Source organism: Penaeus chinensis, chromosome 31 (assembly GCF_019202785.1).
Source record: "Penaeus chinensis breed Huanghai No. 1 chromosome 31, ASM1920278v2, whole genome shotgun sequence".
In the NCBI taxonomy this organism is placed as follows: domain Eukaryota; kingdom Metazoa; phylum Arthropoda; class Malacostraca; order Decapoda; family Penaeidae; genus Penaeus; species Penaeus chinensis.
The window spans coordinates 31,523,749-31,536,248 of NC_061849.1; the positions used below are offsets into that span (position 1 = coordinate 31,523,749).

The window sequence follows — 12,500 nt, forward strand, 5'->3', positions numbered from 1 at the left end:
GTGAGTATCGTGGCGGAGGCCAGTAACGACCGCATGACAAACATCTGAAAATTCTGAAATTGGTCCATGGCATGAAACCCATCGCGTTTCTGCTGACCGTAATTAGTCACCCCGACGATTTATAACAGAGATTACTGTTGTATATATTCATCCTCGGTAATCTTTAATACTTTATACATTTGAATACAGAAGCAAAGCACCAAGTTATCCAATTACCCAAGCAGGTTGGATCTTGGCATGCTACCATCTAATAACTAGCGGTATCCCAAACCAGGATAATCGTTATCTCGACCAACAAGCACATAATTTGCTATCATCTGCAGACTCTTGCCAATTCCACAAACACATCACACGCAAGTTAGGAAATCCGATGTATATCTATCATTCAACTTACCTCATGATAACTAGTCCTTGACCCAGTGATTGGACAATTTGTAAAGGGAGTATATATAAGAATCCACAATACTTATCGTATTTTTAAATATTTTTTTTTTACATGCCGCTCAAACGTAGGTAACTCTCTAGTTTTTTTTTATGATATAAAACAAATCTAAATCTAAAACTTCGCTAGAGATTTTGACATTCTTTTGATAATATACCAACAATCTTAGGAAAAGAATTCGAAGCCAACCCAGCAGGATATAATAGCTGACGACAATTCACATTTTCATTAAAAAAAAAAAAAAAAAAAAAAAGTAACTGCAATAAAGCCAAGATCGCCACTAAACATACTATACCCCGGTGGCTCCCTTGACGTACTATACCCCGGTGGCTCCCTTGACGTACTATACCCCGGTGGCTCCCTTGCCGTACTATACCCCGGTGGCTCCCTTGCCGTACTATACCCCGGTGGCTCCCTTGCCGTACTATACCCCGGTGGCTCCCTTGCCGTACTAAACCCCGGTGGCTCCCTTGCCGTACTAAACCCCGGTGGCTCCCTTGCCGTACTATACCCCGGTGGCTCCCTTGCCGTATAGTACACCGGTGGCTCCCTTGCCGGCATCGCCACCGCGGCACAGGCGGCCACTTTCCCTCTCGCCGCCGTCACATTCCTGCGGTCACGGTCGTCTCTGGGAGGAGCATGACTCACACCTGTCGACGTTGGTGCTTATTATATGGCCTACTACAGCCCGCACGCACATCGAAAGTATGCTACGCCCAAGTGATAAGAAATAAAACCCTACCAAAATCAACATGTACTCATGTTTGCATGTATGTATCCATTAATAGATATACATATATGCATACATACATAAATATATATATACATATTTATATTTATATATATATACATATGTGTGTGTATCTATACACATATATACATACATAGATACATAAAAAAAAAATATATATATATATATACATATATTATATATAGTTATATAATATATGATATATAATATATGTACATACAATATACATATAATATATAAGGCATATACATGCAATATATAACATATATATATGTGTGTGTGTGTGTGTGTGTGTGTGTGTGTGTGTGTGTGTGTGTGTGTGTGTGTGTGTGTGTGTGTGTGGCGAGAGGGAGGGAAGGAGGGAGGGAGGGAGGGAGGGAGGGAGGGAGGGAGGGAGGGAGGGGGAGGGGGGGAGGGAAGGAGGGAGGGAGGGAGAGAGAGAGAGAAACCATGAATACCCATATTCATTTTATTATCATTATTATTATTATTCGAAAAAAAGGTTCAAATACAATTTGAAATCTCAGGATACTGACTATAAAAAGGAAAAAGAATGAAATGTTTTAAAGAGGAACACCATTAAGTTCATGGAGAGTTCCGGAGAAAGAAAGCCTTGTGAAGAGGGTCAGATGGAGAACGGGATGAAGATGGAAGACGGAGGAGGGTAGTAGGCAAAGAAGAAGAGAGAAAAGCGAAAAAAGAGGAGCAGGAGGAAGTTCAACACCAGCTAAAACAGGGCGCAAGGAGCTGGGAGTGAATGAGCGAGCGAACGGCAGGAGGAAGAGATAGGTTGAAGAATGGCGTGTCTGTGTGGTTGGGAGCCTCCTTTAACGTGACACTCTAGTTCCAGTATTTGTCCTCTCAGAAACTCCTGATTTAGAACTGAAGACCGATTGCATCCTGGAGGTAGGCCTAGCTGGAGGGTCAAACAAGATAGGTTTTCCCGGCGTAGGCTATTTTCAGCATGTTAAAGTATGATGAATATTTTGTGTAAGGTTTGAGGGGGAGTGTCTACGTGTCTTTACATCACTACGGCGACCACAACGATGCAAACTGACCCATGTACGGTCTCCAACGTCCTCCTCTCCGGCCCGATTCTATGAACTCATTTATCCCGCTGAGGCTCCATCAAAAGCGTCTCCGAGTCCTCCCTCCCTCCAATTACGTGCTCCCGTACCGCACAGACGTCCTCCCTCTCCCGCCGCGCCCATCGTCGAGTCTCTCCCTTGACAGCCTTCCCTCCTTCCCTTTTCAACTCATTCGTCGCCGCCTAACGACCGGCGGGGCCTTGACGGGACCTCCGACAATTCGGGCTTGTTAGGTGAATCAGCGACGGGAGGCCGAAAACGCCCATCCTATTCAGGCAAGAACAACACCCAGTGACCCTGAAATGTTGGGCGAGCGGGGGTGGGGCGGGGGACCGGGTCTTTGAGGGGAAGACAGTGGCATCCTTACGGTTAACGTAAGGCCCACATTCCTCATCGGAAAGCGTGTGTTTCCTCGCCATATAACTAACACGGCTGTTCTTCATGTCCTGGGCAGGAGGATGGCACATGCGAGCCCCTCCCACACCCATCATCACGGAGTCCTCACTTCGTCGCTGCCTTGGGATACTTGGCTGATCTTGCTCAGGAATGCGGTCTGCCATCGCCAGTTTTATTCTTACTTCATCTCTAACATTAAATGACATGATCCTTCATCAAACTGGTAAATCAACATAAAAATACTTTGCTCAAAACTCTCTTTGGCTGCTTCGCATTCCCTCCCTTTCTCCTGGGCCATCCTCTGATGAGCAGCGTCTTACCGCCACAGATGTGAAAGGACGTCGTCCCTTGGCCCTTCAGATCCTACCTGAAGGCGGGGGTGACCAGGTACTGGGGTTTCTGTTAAATTGTGATCCGTCAACGCTTCTAAGAGGCACGTTCAAGTCGTTGGTTCTCATATCGAACTGTCAACGTTCGGTCTCTACTCCCATTGTGCATGATGGATACCTACTTAATACCGCTTCAGCCTCTCATTTTTAATCCTTTTTGCCATTTAATCCTCCACCAGACGGAGATTACAGTAGTAAAAAGGGATCAAAGAAGACTCATTCCTTTACTTTCCTCCTTCCCTTATCCTCGCTTCTGTGTTCAGGCACCCACTCTATGTATGACTTTATGAATACGTGTATGTAAGAACCGTGGAGTATGCTATATATAATGTATGTAAGAACCGTGGAGTATACTATGTATAATATATTTATGAGAACACTTGGTGCACACGTCTCTATGCAGCATCGTGTCAACAATTTCTTTGTCTCGCAACACTTGATCTAAAGCCTCTATCAATGAAAGCGACAACCACGCCCCTTCCAACCTGCATTAAACTCCTTCGAAGACCGAATTCAGTCACACCTAGGGTCGCCTCCCTGCCTAGCAACCTCTCCAAAAGCGACTATCCTGGTACGATCTCCTCGCTCAAACACTCCTCGCTTCATCCTCTCCTCTTCACGCCCATACACACTTAAGGTTAACTGCACGGGGCGACCATTAAGGCACCACTGTCGGCCCTCCGTCCGCCACCATTTGCTGTGCCCGAACACATCCTTCTGGAAGAGGGTGCACGACTCTCTTCTCGCCGACTCCCTCTTTCCCCATCTCGCACACCCCGCCCACCCGCCCATATCACCAGCAGGACGGGTGGGTGTGTGAGAGCTTGATCAATAAACGTCATCGCTCAGGTGCTGTTAATTAAATCAGCGGCCGGAGCCCTCGGTACACTGCAACCCCTCCCTTCCTCACCCACCCTTCCTCCTGACCTGGCGCGGTCTCCCTCCATTACAGAATCTGCTTTAATGACGAACAACCCTTTCGCCATCACTATCAACCGTTACCTGTCACGACGGTATACCTAGTAATTGTCATGATGGAGAGTCGTAAGTCTAGTCACTGACATAAGACAACCAGTCATGTAGTTGTTATAGCGAATACAAGCAGACGTAAAATGCTTCATGTTGACATCAGTAAACTGCTACGGTTATACTGATGAATAATAATAAACGATTGACAAATAAGCCAATACGAAGATATAAGACAAAGGGAAAACAATAAACTTGGGGAAAAGAACTCAATAAGAATGGTTAGAAAGAGCACAAGAAGTAACAGAGGCCACTGGGATGACATCAGCCAATCCAGCAATAACGGGACGAACCATCGTTTATAATCATATCAGTTCTTATATACAAGCGATGACAGCCTTCCTGTTTGTCTCACGGTCCTTCCCCTTAGAACTACTACGCCACCGATAAGTAAAATGAATAAGACTAACAAAATTTCATGTGATTTTTAAGTACCATATCTTTATATATATATATATAAAAATACTATCCTCTCTGTCTGTCTATCTATCTGTCTGCCTGTCTGTTTGTCTGTATATCTGCCTGCCTCTCTCTCTCTCTCTCGCACGCGCGGACACAATTCCACAATTAAACATAAAAAAACATACATAAAGTTATATAGTTATATATATTTTTTTCCTACGGGCTCCCTCCCCCCATACACAAAGAATACACCCACCCCAGCCTCTAGACCCCCAGACCCCTAAGCGAAGGACGCATTATCCACACGCACCCACATCGAGTCCCTGAGCCCATCAGGAGGCACTTGTTATTAATTAAGGACCAAGGGAGCCAATCAGTGCGCATGCGACCCTCTCAAACCACCCATCCACCGCCCGGCATGACGAACGCCAGTGCTACTCCATAAACACTCTACTGAAGAGTTCAAGTAAAAATAGAACAGATAAGAACGGCGAAGTCTTGCGGATTCCCAAAATGCTCAATGGAAGAACAACCAAAGAAGCGTGAGAAAATTAAGTAGCAAGGGAGGAGGAATAAGGGACAGGAAGGAGAACCAGATATATACAGGACATGAACCTTGAGTGAAACCGTTTTTTTAATCCGAGAAGTATAAAGGGGAGTGAAAAGGATCCCTGCAGGGTTGAATTGCACGAGGTAAAAACACAAGAGGGTGAACGGAAAGAGAAAAGAGGAAAAATGGAGAATGTGTATACATGTAGCCTTTCGAATAAGTGTGCACACATCCTTGCTCAAGCTCACAGTATGTTATTTCATGTTATTGTCAAAGGTAAATTCATAGAAAATAATAGGTTCGCAGCCAGTGGCTACTATGTAAAATCATATACTTGAGGTCCTTTACTTATGCACGTACGATAAGGGTTTAGGATGCGTAAGTCATACAAGTGAACACACATCTTAAGTAAAAAAAAAAAAAGTCATAAAAAAACAACCTTCAGTTACCCATGTTTCTTACAAAGAATTAACGAGATCTTCAGCAAGAAATAAAGATATACTTATTGCACCACCATGACATCGGTAATGGTAACCGATGAAAGTCTTACAAATGTTATTCCCCGAGTTGTTTCAGGCTGAGAGCCGAAAGAATGGGAAAACAAGGAGAGGAGAAAAAAATATATATACATGCTGATGATTTGCATTATGATCAACTTATTTCTATAACATTCTGGCCAAATAATTAGACGACCAGCTTTAATATAACTTTTATAAAGAGAAATGATGAAAAAGAGCCATACAAAGTATCATATGACCAGCCTTAATATAACTTTCATAAAGAGAAATGATGAATCATGCCATGCAAAGTATCATATACCATAGATTGAAAAAAATGGATAAATGAAGAAGCCTTTTGAATGGAAAAAAAGTTAAGCAACTAAGAACAAACTATACACATCTACAAAACAGTACTAAAAGAAGAACTGCCACAAACGAACAAATAAAACCAAAAAGAGGGGAATATAACCAGCATCAAAATACGTAGTTTTCGAATGGCGGGGCGCAGTGCGAGAGAGCAGTCTCCCACGAGGGAGATGGAACAGGGAAGGAGCTGTCTTGGCAAGGGTGGGAGAAAGAGTAGGGTTGAGTTGTGGCGGAGTGGAAGGAGTGGAAGGAGCGGGAGGGGAGGGGGGGAAGGGGGGAGGATTGCGGGTCCATCTCGACCGTTAATGCCATTCTGACCCCCCGCCCACAACTCGCCGCAAAGTCACCTCTCGACTTCAACGTGTGCTGGCGACTCTTGATTCACATTGCTACGAAGGGCAGGTATTGTTACTTTGATGAGAAGACTGAGGCGAATAAAAGAACGAAAGAGAAAGCGAAAGTCAGAAACTGATTTGCGTATGTAAATGTACGTGTACGTAACCCATACATATTGTAGTTACATATCTACATCTATCTATCTATATCTATCAATGCCCATATCGTGTGTGTGTGTGTGTGTGTGTGTGTGTGTGTGTGTGTGTGTGTGTGTGTGTGTGTGTGTGTGTGTGTGTGTGTGTGAGTGAGTGAGAGAAAGAGAAAGAGAAAGAGAAAGAGAAAGAGAGAGAGAGAGAGAGAGAGAGAGAGAGAGAGAGAGAGAGAGAGAGAGAGAGAGAGAGAGAGAGACAGACTCCCATTCTCCCCCACATAAGTACAATCTCACACTCATACAAGGATTAGCATTATGGTATTAGCACAGCTGCAACTACACATGATAATAATCGACCGTTTTGTTTATATTACATGTTCAACGACGAGTCCCATGAGCCCTGAAGACCAACGTGTTCATCACCAGAGCAATGGCCACTGCATACCTCTCGCCTCAGTAATTTGGTATCTTTCCACGTCAAGGACAATTACACAGATGTTAAAAGGATTCTTTACACCCATGTGGCCGTTGCTACCGTGAATAAAACAGAGCAGGATAGTGTTGACGAAGGACGTAGGCATGTGTGGATGGGAAGGATGGGTGGAGCGGAGGACTGACTGGAAGGCGGGTCTGGGTGGATGGATGAATGGTGGAAACATAGGTAGTGGAAGTTAGGGCTGGGTGGATGAGAAAAATGGTGGAAGATAGGGGTTGGTTGGAACGAAGGGTGGTGGAAGTTAGGGCTGGATGGAAGGATGGAGCGGATGGAAGCACTGAGTGGAAGGTAGGACTAGGAGGCTCTAAGGATGGTGGAAGTTAGGGCTAGGTGGAACGTAGGACTGGTGGAAGGAAGCGTTGTGACGAATAATGACAAGTCGACGCAAGAACGGCAAGGAGAATCTCTAAGTGGTTAGCCATGACCCTTCCACCCTACCTCCTTCCCTTCCTCATGCCTCCCTCGCACGCACGCCCTCAAATAAACATTAACACAGAAACGAAGACAAATACAAACAAATAACAAAAAAATTACACCCATCCTCCACGTATTCAAATCATATTTCTTTCTTTTAAGGCCATCGCCAATCGTCATTATCATCCTTATTACTATATATTACTATATTATCATTAACATTATTATTATTATTTGTCTTGCTGTTTTGCTGTGGCTGCTGCCATAAGCAATGTAATTAGCAATATAATTATCATTACTATCATTGCTGCCATTTCCATCATCATTGCCACAACTGATATTACCAAAATGATTACAATTGCTGTTATTACTATCATCATATCCATCAACATATCAACTATTTACCGTTAAAATCAACTTCCTTTATTTCCTCTCGTTTTATGCAGATCTCATCATCTTCCATGCAAAACAATCATTCTGAAAACGTATTCCTAAGTAAGTGTAGTTTCTGTGCTTCCTTTAGCACACTGCTCGAGGCTGAGAGGTGTTTTTGTAGCCCGTAATCCGAATCCAGAGACAGGGAGAAAGGGTGGGAGTCACGTTGCTCCTGGGTCCTGGCTGGTGTCACTGAGTGTCAAGTGTGTCATTGTGTCTTGCGAAGGGCTTGAGAGTGAAGAGTTTACTATAAGCTAATTTAACAAATAAAAATATTTTTTATTTGTTTGTTCTCTCGACAGAAATATAATTCGGAGGTTTTCCTTCCACAAGCCTACACCGGAAATGCAGATACATTTCCCATATGCGGAGGGTTGACCCAGCCTAAAAGTGAAAGTCACCGATTTACGTGACCTCAGCGTGTGGCGGAAGGCGGGTCAGGCCAGGTCAAGTGAGGTCAAGGGAGTTGAATGACATATTTATACGAGTCACACGCAGGAGCATGTTTGCTTGTTCGTATCATATATCCAAACAACTTCGTCTCGCTTGAACTCTGATGATTGTGCTCAACTATCGATTTTAATATTTGGTTATCTATTTAAGATGGCTGTGACTGTGTGTGTATGTGTGTTTGTGTGTGTGTGTGTGGGGGGGGGGGGGGGTGCGTGCGCGAGTGTGAGAGTGAGAGTCTGTCGTATGTGCAGACATAGACTGGTTGGTAAAATATCTATTGATCTCAAGTTGTAGTCAACTAAAACCAACTATCATAACCACAAACACACTATTACAGGGGGGATGCAGTAGTTTATTCCGTTTAATAATCCAGAAAAACAAGTGTACCGAAAACACCCTACACGAAACCATCTGAGCACTAAAAGATGACCACAGTGATTACCCTGTCAATCACCATTACTCCACTTAAGACTGGATCAATAAACTGGACCACTGTTACAGTAACACGCCTTCAGACATGCCCTTTTTAGTATCGACACAATACAAACACCGCTCCCACATCCTCATCAGGGGGAAAGAACCCTAGCCCCGCCCAGCATCCCTTCCTTTCACATATCAGGAACGAAGGAAGTCCAGGCTTTGTGAAGCGATAAGCCCGCGCTTTCCAACGCCTTCGCCAGGGGGTTGTCAGTGTGGCGTGGGTGTGGCGCGGCGCCCTTTGCCCAGGCGCCGCCGCAGGGGAGGCTGCGTCCTCACGTAAGGGATACACACACTATCCCCAGCTTAGACACTTAACCCACCCTTAATCGAATGAAAAGTGACCGCCTGATTGCGATTTCAGCACCAAACATACTTCTGGTTCGTTGTACTGGAAAAAGTGTTGCTATGCATGAATGTTGGGTCAAACTTACATAGAACAGGGTCCTTTCGTAAGAAATGATTCCATTCATAAAAATAAGAACAAAAAGTACGGAAAACCCATCTATACTGATAAATTTACATTTTTTCCTCATTTAAGATACAATCGAACTATAGCTCCAATCAAGCATTTCACTCGAGTGATTACAACCCACCGCCACTTTCCCTTGGCTAGAAGCACACCGCATAGAGTGTGGAATGCGACTGCTACCCCGTCTACTGTGGACTTGTCGCTTCCACGAACATAAAATTCGTCTCAACTGTCCTATCTTAGCAAGTGAAATGGCAAGGGACTAAGTTACCACATACCTCACACACATAGTGCTAACTCGAAATAAAGCCGACCAGGGGGATTGTAAAGGAAATTATTTACAAGAAACACCATATCAGTATAAATGCTACAGCACAAAAATTACAATTCGTATATCACAGATGTTAGCCTGCTGTCACACTACAGGCTATATAGGCCTGTCGTGTCTTCCACCCCTTATTCGGTACATTCGACGCGGAAACCTGCGGCGAACAACCATTACGAAATGAGGGTTCATGTATCAAGGGACTTCAAAACGGACACACAATGACTGCGACAAAATGAGGGAACATATTTGTCCTGTAGAAAAGAAAAACTGCTAGGGCACATGGAACAAATATCTGTAATATCCCCTGCATAACAACAAATAATGGAAACATCAACGGGATTCAAAAGTGTAGGGATCATGCCCAACGACGGATGTACCTCAAGGGCATTCCCTGAATTCTGTCATCGGGAGTGACGGGTGCAATTAGCCAATTGTTCTATTCTATACACTAGGGTATTTGGTTTCAAAGCTGCTGCTACTGCATTTTGAAAGTGCTCCTGCATATAAACGGTCTAAAGTCAGGGCGCGAATAACAGAACCCGTTTAATAATGAAGTTTGTTGTCTCGCCGCTGATCAACTTCAGTGAAGTAACTTCCCGGCCGGCGACTTGAGCGCCAGACAGTCCATACCTGGGTTGCTGGGACTCGAATGTCAAGCTATACTTCGCCTTTCACGCTCGAGCATCTCACCTGCAATCTCGCTGCCTATACCTGGTGTCTTACGGCGCGCGGTGTGCCGGAGACTTCAACAACGCGGTATTTTGCGAGTTTGCTCCGAGTTGCTGGCACGGAGTCAAACCACCTTGCGATCGCGCTGGAAGACAAGCAGCGTCGGCTGCCTCACTCGACTTACCTTTTTGGGATCTTTGGGAGACTCCTGTCGTCCTTGGTCATCAGCAGTTGAAGGAACCTTCGGGTGAGTTCCGTTGACGATGGTTGTGGCGATGGGTTCAGGCGCTTGCTGTGGCTGCTGTGACGGGGTTTCGGTGCTAACGTTGCTACCGCCGCCGCCAGTGTCCTCTTGGCCGTTCTGATGAGAAGTATCGTGTTCTACTGGCATTTTGGTGGCGAGGGTTATTTCACTTACACTTAACGACCGACTACGACGCAAAAGTCAGTGTATTCGCAAAAATCTGTGGACTTATCATTAAATATGAAGAAGGCTCGCGCGCGGCCACCCGCTCTCACTTGCGTAAACAATCTCACTGCCTTCCCTCGGCGGCGGGGGCTGCCGCGTCCAGGAACGTTGCCGCGCGGGATAAATCCGCCTCTATTTTATCGTCCCCTACAAACGTACTGTACGCCATAAACATTTATCTTACTATCTAATACCACATTACGAGATGAGTTATTAAAGTACCGAGTGATGTCACGTAACAGAATAGAGTAAATCTCTGAAAGTTTATCAGGATTCTTGTGGCGTGTATTGACTTGCTCGGTCTCGCAAAGAACGAGAGGTGACGAGACTCTGCGAGAGGGCGGGGCATTCAAATCACCACAAGGCGAGACGCGGCGCAAGAGACGCTGCGGCAGCACACTGCAAAACCAACTCTCCTGCCAGACGCTCAGCGCGCCCAAATCAGTATTCATGTTTTTTTTCCTATTTGGGTCGTTATTTCCAATGTACAGGAATAGGGTTGTATTGGTCATATCTCCTATAGTAATTAGGCAAGTGACATGGTCACAAAAAACATATAATTCCAATATCAAAAATACACACTGTCATATTTCAGAAAAGAAACCCATAATTTAATATACAAAATCAGGTTTTCTACCATATACACTTACCTAAATTCCAATAACTATGCGCATAAAATCTCTTGAAGACATAATACATGTAGTCTTACGCCGATAGTTACTCATCTTTATTTAAAAGCCAGACGGATGGGTAAGGTAAATAATTTGTTTTACAGAATTCCGTAAAAACTTCTATTCTTTATGGCGATAATATCAACAACATCAAGAACAATGACAATGATGAATATAATAATAATAATAATAATAATAATGGTAGTAATAATATTGATGATGGTAATAATAATAATAATACCAACAATAATAACAACAATGACGATACTGATAATAAAACAATAATAATTATAATAATAATAATAATGATAATAATAATAATGATAATAATAATAATGATAATAATAATATTATTAACAATGATGATAATATTTATAATAATAATGATAATGTGATTGTAATAAAGAAGATAGTAATAGTAATAATAATAATGATAATAATGGTAATAATAATGTTAACAATGATAATGATAATAATAATGAAAAGGATAATAATAATGATGATAATAATAGGTATGATAATAATAAATAGGATGATAATTATAATAATGACAATAATGGTGATATTGTTAATAATAATGAAAATAATAATAAAAATGATAATAAAAATAATGATAACAGTATTAATAATAGTAATAATAATGATAATAATGATAAAAGTAATGACAGTAATAACAATAACAATGTTAATAATACTAATAATAATGATAAAAAGAATAACCACAGCAACAGTAACAATAACAATAATACTGATAATAAATAATCACTATGATTATAATAGTAATGATGGTGATAATGGTGGTAATAGTAATAATCATGCAAATGGTAATGTTGATAATAGCAATAACAATAATAATAATGATAATGATAATAGTAACAGTGATAGTAGTAATAGTAATGATAACGATAACAATAATTATAGTAATAATAATGATAACAATTATAATATTAGTAATAAGAACGATGGAAATATTAGTAATGACGGTGATAATAACGATAATGATAATGATAAATTATAATAATAAAGATGATGATGATGGTGATAATAATAATGATAATAATGATAATAGTAATAATAATAATAATAATTGACATCATTATCATTATTGTTCTTATCATTATTATTATCATGATTATGATTATGATGATGACAATAATTATAATAGTAATGGTAGTTGTAGCAATAATGATAGTGATTGTAATAGTAATGATAATGATAA

At 42.2% G+C, this 12,500-nt stretch overlaps 1 protein-coding gene across 4 annotated transcripts in view; it reads right to left on the bottom strand.

Moving 5' to 3' along the window:
* LOC125042248 (ankyrin-3-like) overlaps window positions 1-10,683 on the bottom strand; it is a 266,073-nt gene extending 255,390 nt beyond the window's left edge. For all 4 annotated transcript variants that reach the window (XM_047637779.1, XM_047637784.1, XM_047637780.1 and 1 more), the window contains exon 1: window positions 10,326-10,683. In XM_047637779.1, coding sequence (XP_047493735.1) covers window positions 10,326-10,532 — 207 coding nt within the window. In that variant the 5' untranslated portion in view covers window positions 10,533-10,683. The remainder of the gene's footprint in view (window positions 1-10,325) is intronic.
* Window positions 10,684-12,500: the final 1,817 nt, after the last annotated feature.